The 19459-nt window shown below is 30.1% G+C and overlaps 1 protein-coding gene across 5 annotated transcripts in view; it reads left to right on the forward strand.

Annotated features, from left to right (window-relative positions):
• LOC145259166 (uncharacterized) overlaps positions 1–18603 on the forward strand; it is a 621516-nt gene extending 602913 nt beyond the window's left edge. For all 5 annotated transcript variants that reach the window (XM_080116896.1, XM_080116897.1, XM_080116898.1 and 2 more), the window contains 3 exons: positions 7547–7628; positions 9286–9450; positions 15902–18603. In XM_080116896.1, the coding sequence (XP_079973022.1) occupies positions 7547–7628; positions 9286–9450; positions 15902–17314 (1660 nt within the window). In that variant the 3' untranslated portion in view covers positions 17315–18603. The remainder of the gene's footprint in view (positions 1–7546; positions 7629–9285; positions 9451–15901) is intronic.
• The last annotated feature ends 856 nt before the right edge of the window (positions 18604–19459 follow it).

A 19459-nucleotide genomic window follows, 5' to 3' on the forward strand; every position in this document is an offset into this window, starting at 1 on the left:
ATCCTCTCAAGAACAAAGGAGGACATGTTTGCATTTTTGTTGATGAGAAAAAGTTTATTGTGGATGAGGTTGCCAACGGCTAGGACATGCAAGTTATTACTATGACCCATCAGATGTTCATCTTCTGATGCAGAGCAAGACTCCTGCTTCTGTGATTGTTTTTACAGCTTTGGCAAGTGATGGAAGGGTGATGTCTTCTCATTTCATTGAAGCTGGTCTCATAGCAGAGTATTTGAAGATTCTGAAGATGTTTTGCCCTGGATTTTGTATATACTATGATTCTATCAAAGTAATGCTTGTTCAAGACTCCACACAAGTGTATGGAGCAAAACAAGTCCAGACTTACCTGAAGGAGCATCTTCCCATGTTTGTCGCGAAGGACATTCGGTATAGTAGCTCTCCAGATCTGAATGTTTGTGACTATTGGCTATTTAGCACGATTGAAAGAAAATCTAACATTAATCCACACCCTTGTGTTAACTCTTTGAAATCAGCATTTGAAGAACATTCCAGAATTTTGATGTTGATGAAGTGAAAAGGAGTTCAAAATTTTGCCAAAGGATCTCCAAAATTATTGAATCACAAAGGTGGATCATTTGAATAATTATGTTAAATAGATTGTAAGGATTACACAAATGTTAAAATGATCATTTTTATCTCTTTTATCTTTTAAAACAAGGAATTGCAAAAGAAATGAAAATGTCCCGATTTACCTGTGAGATCCTGTATATTTAAAATCTAATTTTTAAATTTTAGTAGAGCCATTAATAAAATATTAAATCACTTTAATGACAATTTCAGAACAAAGTAACTTTTACACATGTTTCTGGAGTAGTTAGAAGCAGTCATGGTTAGACCAGAGTGTCATAAACCACTCACACTTCCTCATAAAGAAAGAAATGTGACAAACCCAGGGCAATCCAGATGAAAATTGGAAGATGGGAGTATAACAATTTGCTTTAGTCTTCCAATTTCTTCAAAAATATATGTAAAAGTTATTTTATTACAAAATTATTACTAAATGATAACAACTTAATAACCTATATATTATATTAAATATAACCTTGATTTAATATTAAGTCAAGGTTATAGTTTATATTAAATCAAGGTTATATCTAATATTAAGTTAAGGTTTTTATCATTTAGTAATAATTTTGGAACAAAATAACTTTTACACATGTTTTTGGAGAAATTGGAAGATTAAAAGCAGATTGTTATAAACAACTCCCATCTTCTAACAGCAACAACAACAATATTATAACCATTTACTGTTTGCAATTTCTAATAAAATCCTGTAAAAATTAAAAATCAAATTTTTACAATCAACTCTTACTTTATTTGTTAGATTTTCAAATTTTACTTGGAAAATACCTAAATATAAAATGATCTTCCACTTATCAAATTTCACTTAAAAAATCAGCTGATTTTTTTTTCCTGTAACTCACATTTAGCTATTTAGTTGGTCTGTTTCCAACTTCAGGTACGATCCAATATATTTTTGAAAAACAATCGACTGGACTTCTTAGCCCATCCAATATTGTATGTAATTCTATAAGCAAATATTCTTTAAATGCTGAATGAGTTTGACATTTTCTATCTTTGCTTGCACTCCCTTGCTTTCATTAAAATTGTTGTTTTATCCTGCCATAACAACAACTTATACATAATAAGCCCACTTTATTGTGACATCCTTTCTTATTTTTTACTTATGGTGTGTAGAATTTGTCATAAAAACCAAATATATGAAATATGATTATGGTAATGTTATAAACTTGGATATGTGAACTTCATATAATTACGTGTCTGAATATTTGAGATAAAGATCGATTATTAATAGTATTATTCTTTGGAATACTGTTCTCATCTTAAGTGTTATTTTTACAACATTTCAGTCAATGTAACCCTTGACTTTCTTCAGATGTATCTTGTCAAACTCTGAAAGCTTTCTATCGAACTTGGGAATTTGCATGGAAGTTCAAACAGAACAATAAGATGAAATGAAAAAAAGTGGATCTATCAAAACAATACAATTAACACATAAAGTCAGATTAAAAGATTTCATTATAAATAATTGAAAGGATGTTAATTTTTTGGAAAGTTGGAAATTGAAAATGTAGATATAACATAAGATGAGAGGGGATTTCATCAACCAATGTCAAAACTGTCCCAAAAAAATGCAATATTAGTCACAAAACCATCAGCAGAGCAACTAATGAAGACCTTGGAACGAATTCTTATATGAGACATAAGCATAGTGAATAAAGTATTTGGCCAAATACACTTTTCTGGAGGTTGAAGGTTCAATCTTGAATGTGGGTGATACTAAAAATACAATTGTGAATTACTTCCACTTAATCATGGCTGATGGAATGAGAGTGGATAAAATGTTTCGTTCAAAATTCTATGAAGATTCCAAAGTTTAACAGAAAGATTTCCGAGTTTGACAAATCTTATTTTATCAAAGCTGAACTTAAAATCAACATGGTTTAGTATTTGAAGATTCTGAATGATGTTTTTCTGCGCTGGATTCATACATAAATGCTACCAAAGTAATGCTTGTTTGTACGATTCATACATAAATGCTACCAAAGTAATGCTTGTTTGTACGATTCATACATAAATGCTACCAAAGTAATGCTTGTTCAAGACTTTACGTCAGCAAGTCCAAAAAAGTCCAGACTTACCTGAAGGAAAATCTTCCCTTGTTTGTCGCAAAGGACATTTGGTCCAGTAGTTCTCCAGATCTGAATGCTTGTGACTTTTGGCTATTCAGCATAATTGAAAAAAAATCTAACATTATTATCCATACTCTGAAAGCAGCCATTCGAAGAGCATTCCAAAATCTAGATGTTGATGAAGTTGAGAAGTTGTTCAAAGTTTCGCCAAAAGATCTCCAGAATTGTTATTTTTAACCATTTTTTTAGCACAGGGGGATTGTATTGATGTTAAATAGAAGAAGGTCAGAGGTTACATTGACCGAAACCTTGTGAAATGCTCAAAATGAGGAAAGTAGTCCAAAGAATAATAATCATACTTTATATAATTATATCAGTATTTAAAAACTATTTGAATAAGAGTTATGAGAAAAAAAAACACTCAAAATAATAAGAGAGAAAAATACAAGAAAAATGGAACAGTTTTTGTTGCTGCTTTTTAGCTATTTTTAGCAAAAACATTTTTTACTTTTGAAATCCCTCCTTATCTTTTCCTCCCTCTTACGTGTTATATGCCTTCAATTTCAAACTTCCCCCAAAAATTAACATCCTTTCAATTATTTACGATGAAATCTTTTAATCTGATTTTATGCATTAATTGTATTGTTTTGGTAGATCCACTTTTTTTCATTACATCTTATTGTACCAATGATGAATTTGCTGTATTAATATTGATACTATATTGCATCATTTTTTTGTTTAAAAATAGATTTTCTTTTAAATATTATTAAAAAACAACGAAATGTTATTCATTTTAGATTGAGATTTTAAAACTAAAAAATGGATTAAAATTCAACAGAAAACAACAAATTCGGCACATGAACGAACAATAAATTATCATGCGATACAAATTTTCTTTGTTTACATGATTTTTAGTGTTTTTTAGTGTTGTTGCTCATAACTTAAGAGAACTTTACACAAGATTATTACTTTACACCAAGTGGGAAACCATTATTTACTCTACACACGCACACACGCACACATATATATATATATGAGTTGTCAAAGCTCATTATCACTTATTAAAGTTTGTTACTTGAAATAATTCAAAGCTAAATGTCAAATATTAAACATTTCATTCAGAATTTGTAAACAAAAAACAAAAATTTTTGAATTTATTCATATTTCACTCTTATCTACATGGATAAAAATCAAGTTCTTTCTCCCTTGAAATTGAATACTCTCTGAAACTCGTATATTTTTTTACATTGGTCGCATTAGATGTGGCAGTCAATACTAACTGGCATTTGTGGTTTGACAGCTCAACAGATTGATGATTCTTGGTGAAGATGAAACATGCATGTTCATGAAACCATATTTATTAAAAATAAGTATATATATATATATCTAACTTTGTGGACCTTGCTTGCTTGCATCTTGTTTTCGACGATTGGGAAGTTTCATCTTTTAAAAAAAAAAGGGATAACAGGTGAATTTATTTATTTATACACACACACACACTAGCAGAAGTGCTCGTCGTTGACTGGCTTCGAAAATAGGCTATGTTTTTATATTTCCATATTTTAGGGGCCAGGCGCATACACAGACCCCACAACTTTAATGAACTACCACTGTTCAAAATGTAATTTTTGATCCTCAATATCTATTCTATCATTGTATGTGGTCAGTTTTGTATAATAGTCACCATATAGGAGTCTATTTGTGTACACACACACAGCTTTATTATATAGATTATTTAAATATTGATCAAATTCTATTTTGGTAACCTAATTTCCTTTTTATTCTTACACACTTTTCATGATTTATCTTACATCTTTCCACTTATCCTGCTCTTTTTTTTTTTTTTTTATCTCTTACCCCTTTCCTTGGCCCATACCAACTCTAACAAAGTCTGAAAAAAAAATAAAAACTGTCAGTGCAAATTATAAACTTGTCTAGAATTCAATTTATCATCAGATAAATGAGGACGAAAATGGGAAAAATTGGGGGAAAAATTAGAATATCATTGTGGTTTACTGTGGCCCTATGGCTTGTTCCTTGCTAATGAAGACAGATGGTTTCATTGCGAGGTTCGAATCCCATGACTAGAGGCAATTATAACTTCTTACACTGATGATTCCAGAAGAATGAAACACTAATATCTGTAGGTATTAAAAATAATTATTTATAATTTCAATTAATTATATATAATTAATTATATATAATTAATCAAAAATAATTATTTATAATTTCAATTAATTATATATAATTAATTATATATAATTAATCAAAAATAATTATTTATAATTTCAATTAATTATATATAATTAATTATATATAATTAATCAAAAATAATTATTTATAATTTCAATTAATTATATATAATTAATTATATATAATTAATCAAAAATAATTATTTATAATTTCAATTAATTATATATAATTAATTATATATAATTAATCAAAAATAATTATTTATAATTTCAATTAATTATATATAATTAATTATATATAATTAATCAAAAATAATTATTTATAATTTCAATTAATTATATATAATTAATTATATATAATTAATCAAAAATAATTATTTATAATTTCAATTAATTATATATAATTAATTATATATAATTAATCAAAAATAATTATTTATAATTTCAATTAATTATATATAATTAATTATATATAATTAATCAAAAATAATTATTTATAATTTCAATTAATTATATATAATTAATTATATATAATTAATCAAAAATAATTATTTATAATTTCAATTAATTATATATAATTAATTATATATAATTAATCAAAAATAATTATTTATAATTTCAATTAATTATATATAATGCAGAACTTTTCATATTGATAGTGCTTACAGTTTGGCACTTATTCTTTACTGGTGAAAACTTTTTAATTTTTATAACAAAAACTGAAATAACTCATCAGGATTGTTCACATTTCATATCCCATTTATAAAAATGTAACATAGAATGATGTGAGCTACATCAAAGTCCGATGAAGAACTTTGAGATAATATTATTAGTGAACATTTCTTTGAAAAAATAAATACCTTTGACAAAAAGATAATTATATAAATCCTTTGTATAATTAATTATTTTTCACTTAAAATTTAACAAAACAATCTTTTTCATTTTAAAAATATTTTTGGTATTCTTGCATAATTTGATCGGGATTCTCGGGAATTCCCGTCAAACATGAATCAGGCGACACCAGCAATCATTTGGTTTCATCCGAGTGTCGCTGAATCGCTTTTTATTTTTATTGACATCACCTTCAAGGAAGGTTTTTTTTGGTGACCATACCAAATTGCAATGCCGAAACCCTCCTTCCTTTTGTCTCCATTATAAATCACATTTCCAAAAGCTACCCAGTTCTTGGGGAGTTTCCTTCTATTTCCTCTATCCTCATCTTCCTCCCTTTTTGCCATCAACAGTATGACCGAAGTAAAAGATTCCTAAGGAAATATCCTTATCTTGAGTAAACTGTTCCGCCGGCAATAAACAGCCGTAAAAAAAAAAAAAAAATAATAAAAATAAGTTTTTTTGAAAAAAGACAAAATTTTTTCCTGTACTTTACGCTTTTGTAAACATATTTTTTACATATTTTCTGTAATATTGATATATATATATATATATATATATATATATATATATATATATATATATATATATATACTTCAGAATAACATTATCCAACAATCAGCTTGTATGGAAACCTGTGATTATAAGATTTACAAGATATTACTGGCAGTAATATTCTATAAGTATTATCCCACCTAAAAAAGAATTGCTCGATATACAAGATAGAGCAAATAAATCGAATTTTAGTCATTCAATGAATTTAAAAATTTATGACGTGAACTGTTTTAGTTTCAGATCAAAGATTTTTATTATTCCATGTAAGACAAAGAATACATTAGAAATATTTTAACTTATAGGATGTCTACCATCTCTTCAGAGGAGAAAATATTAGCAAATAGTTATAATGGTTTACACCTTATTTGCTAAAGTCAGTGAGAAATGGAAAATCACAATTAAAAATTGAGTAATTAAAAGTCATAGAGTAAGGGAAGTTAAAGAAAAGGATCGAAATCTTATAGGATAAGAAGTTAAAATATTTCTAATGTATTCTTTGTCTTAATAAAAATCTTTGATCTGAAACTCAAACATTTCACGTCATAAATTTTTAAATTCGTTGAATGACTACAATTCAATATATATATATATATATATATATATATATATATATATATATATATATATATATATATATATATATATATATATATATATATATACAAATAAAATTTCTGTGGAAACTTCCAACTCCACCCTCCAGCCACCCACCCAAAAAACAATTGGACAAAAAGTCTTGAAAAAAAACAAAAAAACTTGTACTTACACCTAACAATTTACGGTTAGAAAAAAAAGTAAAACTTTCATCTTTTCTTGAAGAAAAAAGAAAAAAACTTTTTGTTGATAAATATTTTACAAAAAGAAAAAAAAATGGAATAAAATAAATAAAAATATTTTCAGTCCTTTAAAAAGTAGGCTTTTGTTATTTTTGATTATTTGCATTTGTATTTTTTCCGGTTTGTTTTTAAATTAGTCTGCATTTGTTAGAACGCTTGGCTTAAACAGATGATTGCCGGTCTCGCCTGATCCATGTTTGACAGGAATTCCCGAGAATCCGGGACAAATTATGCAAGAGTAGCATATTTTTTATATATTTTTAAAACTTAATTTTGTCTTGTTCACAATTCAAGATCTAATGAAAAATCTTTTCCATAAATATGTAAACACTGATAAAATAGATATATTTCAGCCGCGTTTTCATCATTTTGTTGACTTTTTTTTATTCATTTTCAGAAGAGTGACTCTTTGTTCAAGAAAATATAATGGAATTGAGGTAGAATATCATGTGGATAATCTTCCCAGTCTTCCTGATGAGGTAAATATAACTCATCTGAATTATCCTTATATATATATATATATATATATATATATATATATATATATATATATATATATATATATAATCATTTTGTTTTTCATGAGAATGGGGCATCCTACCGGATACCAGACATTCACCCACAATTTCAGTCACTCCAAATGAGAGATTTTTTTAAGATTTTAATGTTTGACTGCAATTGTTTGTATTTTACTTGCACTTGTTTCACCGAGTATATTCGACAGGTAGTTTTAGAATTTTTTCCATTTTTACCAACTCATGAAAATGGTCGATAAATCAATAAAATTTTTTTATATTTTTATCGATAAATCGATAAAAATATCTTAATTCAGCTTTGAACTTATTTTTACTAGCATTTAAATAAATAAGAAATCATATTTCTCATCATAGTCCAAAAAGTTTTTCTTTGTTTTTATCGTTTGAAATGAACAGGAATTGTTTTCATTGGTTGAAAAATATCAAGTTAACATATCTTTATGGAATGCAGAAGAAAGCAATTGATTTTACTGAAGAGTATGGAAGAAAAAAGTGTAAAGAAAAAAAGATAAAAAAGCCAAATGGAAGAAAAACATAGACAAGTTGTATTTTCTCGCATTTTCTAATTTCAAATCTTGCATATAAATTTTCTGATTTCAAATCTTGCATATAAATTTTCTAATTTCAAATCTTGCATATAAATTTTCTAATTTCAAATCTTGCATATAAATTTTCTGATTTCAAATCTTGCATATAAATTTTCTGATTTCAAATCTTGCATATAAATTTTCTGATTTCAAATCTTGCATATAAATTTTCTAATTTCAAATCTTGCATATAAATTTTCTAATTTCAAATCTTGCATATAAATTTTCTGATTTACCAGAAATAAAATTATATGCATGGCAAAATCACATTGACACATTGTTTTCCATTAGATCACCAAAGTTAAGCAATGTTGAACCGGTCAATACTAAAATGGGTGGCCATGTATGTTGTCTGAAACAGAGGGATGGGTGTGGCCAGGCTATTCTTACTTAAGACATGCTGCATGAAATAATGCAGTATCCCCCTGACCTCGGAGGGTCAAAGGACTCATCCATTATCCAATCTACAAAGAAATTCATAAATGGTTAAAATTACAAGAAGTGAAAGAAATTAGAAGAATCAGAATTTTGTTTAAAAGAATTTTGTAGAAATGGGAATGAAGATGAGCCGGGATGGGGTAAGAGCGAGAAAGAGGTGTGTGTGTGTGTGTGTGTGTGTGTGTGTGTGTGTGTGTGTGTGTGTGTGTGTGTGTGTGATATGTGCAGGGCTGATGACCCCACAGTCTATAATAACATAAGGGAAAAGCTAATGTACACATATTCAAGGCAATGAAACCATGATAAGACCCACTTATGATGTTAGAACAAAGAAGATCGTGGAGTAGTTATTTAGTTTCATTTAATGTTAGGATATTCAGAGAGTCTAGCAGAAAAGATTCTAAATCATCTAAGGTATTTGTGAATGTGAAAATTTTGATAAAAATCATGGCTGAGGTGTGTGTGAAATGTGGAAGGGCTAGAATGGACATGAAGGGAGACAAATCAGGTAAAAGTTGAAAAGATTCTGCTTGAAATGTTAACATTTAAAATCTTTTTTCTTTTTTTTTTTTCAGCCGCTTTATTATGATGATGAAGTTGAGCAAAGTGTTTTGCGGCGTTCGTTACCTTCAGCCAAAAGCTATGATTCAGATGACCGCTGTTCTACTCATACTCAAAATTCTCCTACTGCTGAAACACCTCTCATCATTACGGAACCAAAAAGACGAAACAAAATGAATGTAAGTATAAGTCTATGCAGGATCAATGCAAACATCATATGTACCTCTGTATATAACTCTAACCCTATGCGTCCTTCAAAACAGACCAGTTTCAGGTTTATGTGTATGCGTGCATGTCACTGATTTTTGATTAATGTTAGAATGGCAAGCACATGAATAAGAAAAGGTCACAAGGGTCACTCTATTTAACCTTTGACCTCTACTTATTGGCACCATTATTGAATATTAAGAAAAGTGTGTGACCAATTCTCCTATATTTTTCACCTCTGCATAACTTACATATCAGTTTATTGTTTTTGATTGACTATTAATCAACTTTTTCAATCAAAACAAATCAGCCATTTTAATAGATTAAAAGATGAAAAAAACAATAATGTATTAAATTGTGATTCTCTGGAGACATTGTAACTGTTGAATAGAAAGTTATTTAATATTTTTTATAAATTCTCATTTATTTAAAACATTTGGAAATTATTTACATCCCCAAATTTTATAAATAGAAATTAAAACATTAATAAAATAATAAAATTAGTTATAGTTTTTGGTTGGGGCCAGAGGAAAGAGTCATAAAGAAATACTCTAACAATGGGTTCAGGTAAAAAAGAATATATTGTACAAGAAAGTGAATACAAAGAAAGGTTGTCAGTATTTTCCCACTATAATCTCACATTGGATGACAATAATTCCCCATGAGATTATCTAATATGGTTTTTATAATGATCAGAAGAGTCCATTATGAGTGAACAGGTAAGTCCGCATAACGGCCCCATCCCAAGCCTGCAAGGGTACTAATGCCTTTTCCTTTTGGAGTAATAGTCAAAGGATGCATGAATTTCTTTTACTTTCTAATCAGCAAGTGTTCCAGAGTTACTTCAAGTGGTTTGATGTTGAAAGTGTTGTATATCATCTCAATGGCTCTTCTTTGTGAGGTGCATAGTTGGGATCATCCAACAGATGCTTATTTGGTTAAGCTGTCTTTTATGCATGAATTTAGAACTTTGAATAATGTATACCATATTTCGGTTTCTTTTGTCTTTTCTGCCCAGTTCTTAAAAAAATATGTTGTAAGTTTTATAGAAAATTTGTTCTCCTGAATCATAGTATTTCTGATGCACAATAGAGATTGTTCTTAAGTTTTTAGTTTTTCAAATATAAGATCTTATTTTTTCATTGAAACATAGTCTCTGCTGAGGATAATGCTGATGGTGTATTAGGGTTAAGTGTAATCCTAGAAACCTGTAGGAACTTGCACTGCCTCATTCTTTTTTGAATGCTCATTTCAAGAAAACATTCTACATTCTTACTTGATTGATGGTGTTATTGGGGAGTCATGACATGTTTAATTGGGAACATCTCGCAGAATTCTTTGAAATCTGTGTCCCATTGTCAACAACTTCAAACTTTGTGAAGCAAATTAATAACTACCTTTGCGGTGGGTCTTTTACATATAAGCAATTCTAGCCATTTTGTGTAGCTGTCCACCACAATTAGGTGATACCAATCCTCCATAGAATCTATAGGGTTGGTCTGTTTTGGGCTATAGCTTAAAAGCAATTGGAGTTACTTTTGCTGTCAAAGCTCAAAACTTTCATGAGTTGACAATGTTTTTGATATCTTTGCCCAGTATACGTACCTATGCATAAGTCTCTTAATTCTGTTTATTTCTGGGTGACCCATATGAAAGTTTTTTTTATTATCGTTTCTTGTAATGCTTTTATGACAATCCTCTTTGCTGTATAGTAGGACATCATTACACATAGAAAAACTGTCCAGTATTTGTTGATCTTTATTTGTGATTTTCTGTTTTGTAGCACTAATAAATTCGTCTTTTTGTGCTTTGCATTTAATCTCATGTAATTTGACTAGAAGTATTGCACATCATGTTTTTAATTTCATTATTAAATATTATTATATTCATATTTATTAGTATGTGAAGAAGCAATTACTGAGTCCTCAAGAGATTCACTTTCTCTCGAAACCTTAAAAATCCATCCACGTATGTGATCTGCTAGCACCTTTTTTTACCCAAAGGCAGAGGTTTATGGTTGGTCTGCACAATAAAAATCGTCTGTGTAAATATCGGTGGAACTTTGTAACTGCAAGAGCTTCTTTCTCGATTTGTGAATAGTACTTTTCTGTTGGGATCAGAAATCCTGAAGTGTATGCGATTGGGTTTTTACTTCTATCTGGCATTTTATATAACATACAGGCCCATATTTCGAATGAGCTCACATTGCTAGCAATTATATCTAGTTTTGGGTCATAATGAGTGAAGAATAAATTTCATGTCAGATGTTTTTTTTTATTTTATCAAATGCCGCCTAGTATTCAGGTGTCCATTTCCACATTTTGTCCTTTTTTAGTAATTTTTTAGTGGCAGTCATGCATATTAGGAATAAATGCCTGATAAATGTTTGCTAATCCCAAAAACTTTGTGATTCTGTAATATTTTTTGGAACCAGCATATTCTTTATAGCTGTGGGCCTTTCCAGATCCAATCTTCTACCATTTTTGTCAATGTGTCCCAAGTATTTTATTTCTTCCATAAAGAAATTGCACTTTCCTTCTTTATTTTAAAACCAAAATTATGTATTCAAGAGAATACCTTATGAACATATTTTTGATATTGTTATCAGTTATTATGATAATGTAATCCAGGTATGCGATTGTGAAATTGAGGTTGTCTAACATAATATTCATAATTTCTTGAAAAATGGCAGGCACTACCTTAACTCCAAAAGCTAACCTTTCGAATTTTAATAATCCCTTATGAGTGTTAATAAAAGCAATTTCAAACTATTTTCCTCAACTGGAATTTGAAGGTATGCATCACTCAGATCGACTTTAGAGAAGATCTTTCCTCTGTTTAGCTTAGTGAAAACTTCTGCAGGGTAAGGAAGTGGGTCATGGTAGTCTTTTAGTATTGAGTTCAAACCAATGGGGAAATTGGCGCAAACACAAATTTCTTTTGACTTCTTTTTTACAGAGATGGTAGGGGCTTCCTATTGATTGAATTCAACTTTCAATATGATGCTGGTTTTTACAAGTCTTTCAAGCTCCTCATAAAATTTCTTCAATGAGACAAATGGTACATTTTTTTTCTTGAAGACTGGTTGCATATTATCTTTGAGTTTGAATCTGGTGGACATTTTTATGCATTTTCCCAGACCGTTTGAGATAATCTCAGGGAAACCTTTTGATTCTAACTTGAGATTTTCCTTCTCTGTCGTAAGCAATTCACTTTTTAACAAAACATATTGATAGGCAAATCCTGCAAATTAAATAAAATTTGTCCTAAAAACCAAAAAGATTTTCCATATCTTTTAATACAAACACTTTTAATTTCTTTGTTTATCATTAAATGTAACATTAGTGATTAATTCAACTCACAATTTATTTTCAACCCAATCACCCTTCTGACTGTTTTGCATGACTTTAGCATGGTAGGTTTATTTACGTGAGGTAAGTTTTATAGGAAGCCTTGACCTTAATGCTCCACACCGATAATATGGACAAGTAGCTAGTTACTTTTTTTAAGTGCGAGGAAAATAATGTTCTTTGTATTTTTTCTCTGGAGAATAAGATTTTGACTTTTTATGCATCTTTCTTACATACGTGAAGCCAGATTATTCAATGTTCTTTAAACCCTTTTCAATGCTAACCTTTCATTGGCAGTCTTCTGCCGACTTTTGTAGAGTCCAATTTTGTTAAAACTGCATTAAACTTCATAGATTTTTGCCTATATCAATCCTACAAATATCAGGCCTTTAAAATCTCTAGCACTTAGCTCAGCTAGTTTAAAATCATTGCAATGTTTGCTGACTATTGATACAAATGTTAAATAGTCCTCGTCATCTTTCTTGGTTAAATACAGACATTTCCACCTTTTGTAAAATAATTGTTTTGGCGCTGAGCAGTTCTGTTAAGAATTTTATGGTTTTAAGTTACACAGTTTATGCAGTAAAATGTAATCCACGAATTTGTTGTGTTCTGTAGATTCCAGATTTCAAAGCAATAAATGAAGCTTTTTTAGAGTCAGCCCAATTAGCACAATACAGGTCCTCATACATTCTAAATTATGAGGTCTTGTCTTTGTCCATTGTGTAAATGAAATTGTCAATAGCGTTCCAGACTGTTTTGTGAGAATGCTATGTTCCATGACTTAGTTTTTATTTGTTTATTGGGTGTTTTCTCTTATTGTTCCAGTAGCATTTTTTGAAATTATCTGTTTTCCATTTTCTCGTATTTAACCAATTCAGCTTGTCTTGCTTCAAGTGTTTTTTTGCTCCATTTCGTATTTCCATAGTTGTACCATAGTTGATTTGAAGTCTTCCATGGTTTTTTGTTTTTCTCTTTTAACAGGAGGAAGAAGAAGAAAAATAAATATGGCTTTAATTGTGTAAAAAAAAAAATTGTTTACAATTTTCCATATACCTTTTTTATTCTTAACAATCAATACAATGTAGATCTTGAGGTTGAAAAAAAAATCACACCTCTTCAATTAGAGTCAACTTAACAGAAAAAAAATAAAATTAATTTTTTTGTCACAACATTTTATTTGAGAAAAAGAAAAACGAAAACTGAGAAGTCATGTTTTAGTTTTAAAAACAAACACAAAATCAACTTATGGATTTTTTCATTTTACCTGTTGAACAGTCTTATCTATTGGTTCCCAGATTTATTGGAGAGGGACCTATGTTTTCTGTACGTCCGGACCATTGCCAGATAACTGCCCATTAGTTTTTCCTGAAATTTTGCCACAAATTGTATTTCATTAAATAGATGTGCACAATAAAAAACTTTTTTTGCAAAAATTCCTGTTACGTCCCCAAGGGCTCAAAAGAGGTCAAAAATGTCCCAAAATGTCCTTAAATAACACGTTCTGCCCCATAATTTTTGTGCTAAAAACACCTCTTTTTATGGCTCTTTTTTCATATTTCTCAACAAAAACTTGATATGTCTGACTATATAGTGATTTTTTATGGTTGTCAATACATGTGTTTTCTATTTACACTGGGATTCGGCGTATTCAGGGGCTTAAAAGAGGTCAAAAACTGCCCCAAAGTGGCCAAAAATGACACTTTTTACCCTATAGCGTTTGATACATCCATTAGATTTTCCTGAAACTTGGCCAAAATGTGGAGGCCATTGTTCTTAATATAAATTCAGTATGGGTGACCCTGGAAAAATTCTGATTTGCATTCCTCTGCGACTTTTAGGCCTAAAAAATCTATGCCTTTTTGGACTTCTTTTTCATATCACTGAAAAACTTGATATTTATGTCTATATAGTGGTTTTCCATGGTGTTGAATTCAAATATACATGTCTTAAGGCATGAAACTGCATCATTTGCCCATTTTCATTAGGATTCAGAATTCCCAGGAGCTCAAAGGGGGTCATAAATGCCCCAAAATTGCAAAAAAATGACACTTTTTACCCCCATAACTTTTGCCTCATCCATTAGATTTTTCTGAAACTTGGTGAAAATGTGAAGCCAAATTCATCATTTCTTCACTATTTTTTGTGGTATCTTCCTACATGCAGCACTAGAGAGGGGCCATGCACGCACACACAGCTTGTATTTTTCTTTTGTTCTTTTTACCTTTCCTTGTTTTCTTTTTTTTTTCGAGAAAAAAATCCTTCAGAATCTTTCAGAGTTGCTTTGTGGTCCTTGAAACGTTTATTTGTCTAGTTCTAGACTACTGACTCTTTGAGTGTTTTTTTTAGAACACTATCTTGCTCATTTAAATACTTCATCATAACTTTGTCGTCAGTTGTTATGGCCCTAGATCATAAAGACTTAAACAATGGATTTTAGTAGTAAATAATATATTGTGCAAGAAAGTGAATGCAAAGAAAGGTTTTCAGTATTTTCCAACCGTTAAGTAAGTTCGTCTGTAGTCTTATGTTGGATGACGATAATAAGTATCTAACATGATTTTTATAATTTGATTAGAAGAGTCTATCATGAGTGAATGGGTAATAGCATAACAGTTTTATCATGATTTTGTTTAATTAAAAATTTATTGACCAAACCAAATAACTTAATTTAAATTTCAAAATATTATTAAAAATAATAATAATCATATTAATATTAAAATAATAATATAGTCAAAATGTCATAGTTAAAAAGAAAAGTTAAACAAAAATTAAAGTAAAGGAACTCCCAGATAATGCCAGGTACAGATGTACGAAATCTTCCTGGTTTTGTTTAAATTTTATTAAAGTTTTGTCAGAATTTAGGGCAAATTTGAAATCTGACAGTAATAATCTATGCATAATGAGCTGCCCCAGTCCAAGCGATATTTTGTATGCTAAGTATAAAATTAAAAAAAATTACTGAAAATAGCCAAGTCTAATTGAAAATTATTTCAGAATTAAGATTTGTTTTTACCAAAAACATTTTATATTTTAATGCCATTGCTAATAATTTTTTTTGTTTTTATCACAGAAGTCACACAGCCCAAAACCAAATTGTCCTCACCCACCAACTGTAATAGATAAACGCTCCTCAGCAACTTGGTCTCCTCGTAGCAGTGCCAACCTTGAAGCTATTCCTGCAGAATATTACTTGGATGCTGCTAGAAGTTCTCCTGTGGCTCTTACTAAAATCACCAAAGTAAAGCAGCGTGCCATGTTGGATATTCCAAAGCCGCTTTTGCCATCTCTACAAGCATCCATGGTGGACAGTTATTATAATGGAGGTGATTCAGAGTCCGTCTACATTCATGATAGTATTGAGACGATCCATCCTATAAAGCCAGTCAACATCAATGGTCAGCTCTTTGCCTCACCTGCTGGGGGTCTATCTTCTGACTGGACAAGTCATTCATCACTAGAAGCACCACTATCTTATGGTGAAAATCCCATGGTGGACTGTGATGGTGATTTGGTTTATAGCCGAGCTGGTTTAAGTTCGAACACTATTGCAAGTCATGGAGATATTTTATCAACAAATGGAATCTTTTCTCCTCAGCCTCCACGTTCTACTCGTCTTAAAGGGCGACATTTTTTATCACAGGGTTCATTGGACAATGTTGGGGTTAAAAAAAATCAGATCAGCTTGTTAGACTTACAAATTAAGGAAGATCGAACTAACTCGATCCGACCGAATCACCGATTCTTAAGTGAGAGGCAAAGAAGTATTTGGTCGAAACTTGGGAGCCAACATGAACTGTCAGTTACTCCAGTGGAATTGGAAGTAGCATATAGCGATTCCAAACCCAAAGAACAAGGGTCCCTTTCCAAAATAGTTGAAGCTCCTTTACCAGATGATGGCGTTGATTGTATTGCCTTAAAAACATATAAGACAAGTGCCGTGACCCCTGATGCTGATGAAAACCTTCCACGTGTCCGTTTGGCTGAAGATGCAAATAAATCACCTCCTCATATGCTAAACCGCTTCATGGATCATCACGATATAATTCCTTACCGTGCTGTAGATGCATCTCTACCTATCGGTTATCAAGATGATAAGGATGAGAAAGACAATACCCAAGCATCAAATTTTGTCCGCGATATCATGAAACGTTCAGAGGATGGAACAAATAATAGCACAGACTATTATGTGGTTGATGGTGTTGGCTTTTTTAATAGTTTAAAAAAAAAGGGCCACAAACGAAGAAAGAAAGGTCAAAGTCCAAATAATAGTAAAAATAGTAGCCAATCTGCAACTCGTAGCAATGATGGTTGTGGCAGTGAACAGAATACACCTCGTCATTCTCAACAGGAGGAATCCAGTGAAATGCAAACATTCATGCCATTACAGACTCTTGATTCAAACAGTTTTAGCTCAGAGGAATTGCCAGCTCATTTTTTTATGGATCCTGAGATCACACCAGATCTTCCAACGACAGATTTATGAGATATGCCATATACATGAATGTATTATGTATATTATTCTTTGAAAATGTACAAAAATGTTAATATTGTGAGGTGGGGGGGGTGGAGTAACTTTTAACTCCTGGAATATTCCAATTATTAAAAGAAATGAATAAATTTTTTTATATTTTTATCAATCTCTCATGATTATTTACAAAATTTTGAAAAACATGGTAAAAGCAAAATGTTTAATAATAATTTTAATGGAGTTAATTTTTATTGTGCAATCATAGCAGATTTAACTGGAAAAAAATTTCACAGTAAACTTTGTTAGAAGAATACATTAATACAACAAATTATTATGAAAAGTCCTGTTTTGCACAAAAATTAAGTTAAATAAAGTAACATTTATTGGCAAAAAATTAAAAAAAAACAAATAAAAAACAAACAAATAAAAAATAGCAAAAACCATGTAAAAAACTAGCCATGTAAAAAAAAATAATAATAAAAAAAAAGGAAGATATACTGCATCTGAATGCTGATCTAAGGGTTTTTTAAACATAAATATAATAAGAATTATTACAACCTCCTCTGATAGACTATTCTACAGAGCAGAAACATGGACATAGTCTCTCTCTTCTAGTGAGACAAAAGCACATGTGGTACATCTTTTGCTGGTTCCTATAGAGACCATGACTTGGCACTCGGGTGAAAAATCCCTCAAAAGATTTAAATTCCTCTTGATGATTCTTTATGTCAGAATCACATCATATGAATGAATAACATGGTAATGCTCTTTTGAATAAAGGTATTTATGCGTACTTATATTTTCAAGAGGGAGGGGGTAGGAAGTCTGCGATCTTTGTTCCCCTTAAAAATGAATCGCACATCACTTATTACACTCTCTTCAGAAAAGCTGATTTCCTCCCTAAAAAAATCTGATTTTTCAGTTTCCATATCTTGAAATGACCACATAATAAATTTAATGACTTTTTCATCTGTAACTGTAATGTTGCTATAGATATAACGGATGTAGCAGATGTAACCATAAAAAACATTTCATTCTTCCCTTCACTAATTATTATTGTATAATAACAAAAATGAATCCTCAACAGGAAAAAAAATCTTTTAACTAAAAATTAGAACCAAACAATAAATTAAGTTTACCAAGAATATTTTTAATGGTAAAAAAAAAACACAAATGGTATAAAGTTGTTTTCATGACAAAAAAATAAAAATTTATAAAAAAGTGAAAAAAGCTGTTGTTTCAGTTCTGTTTCTCCTTTTATGAATGTGAGATTAAAATAAAAAAATTTATTATTTTGAAAACTCGCTTTGTTTTCTTTTAGTTGTTTGGCTTGAATATCACTTTTTTTGTGTACTTTTGTTTTTGTTAATATTTTTTGTACTTTTGTTTTTGTTAATATTTTTTGTACTTTTGTCTTTGTTAATATTTTTTGTACTTTTGTTTTTGTTAATATTTTTGTATACTTTTGTTTTTGGTAATACTAGCAATTCAGCCCGGCTTTGCTAAGGCCCTATGTACTGTTCATAACTTGCCCTACATGTGAATACATTTTATGTAAGATTTCAACTATTTAGATCCAAAATTGTCTGAGTAATTTCATAGAGACTGCGGAGGTAAATTTTTTATAAATTGGATGACAATTTTGACCCCTTAACATTAATTATTTTGGTCTCAAATCAAAATATAAAGTTTTACCCATGTCCAAGTTACCTACATCTAAAAGTTCAAGTCTTATGGCCCAAAATTGGTGAAGAAATTTTGTAGAATCGGCAAAACTTTGACATATTGGCAGCCAAATTTTCGCCCCCAAACTGATTAAAATGCTTGCCGCCTGTTTGAATACCCGTTATGTGTAAATTTTAAATGATTAGACCCAAAGGTCGGTGAGTAGTTTGCAAAGGTCAAATCTATTGAACTTTGACCCTTGGAAGCTTAAATTTTCGACCCAAACCGATTAAAAAGCTTGCCCTATCTCTGAATACCCTTTATGTAAAATTTCAAATGTTTAGACCAGAAATTGTCTGAGTAATTTGGATGAAACCGCAGAGATCAATTTTTTTTTAACTCTGACCCCTATTATGATCCCTTAAAATTTATTGTTTTGGGCTCAACTCAAGTTATTAACTTAGATCCATGTCCAAGGAACCTAAACCTAAACTT

The sequence above is a fragment of the Euprymna scolopes genome, chromosome 34 (genome assembly GCF_053919585.1).
Source record: "Euprymna scolopes isolate OS-2025 chromosome 34, ASM5391958v1, whole genome shotgun sequence".
NCBI lineage: Eukaryota > Metazoa > Mollusca > Cephalopoda > Sepiida > Sepiolidae > Euprymna > Euprymna scolopes.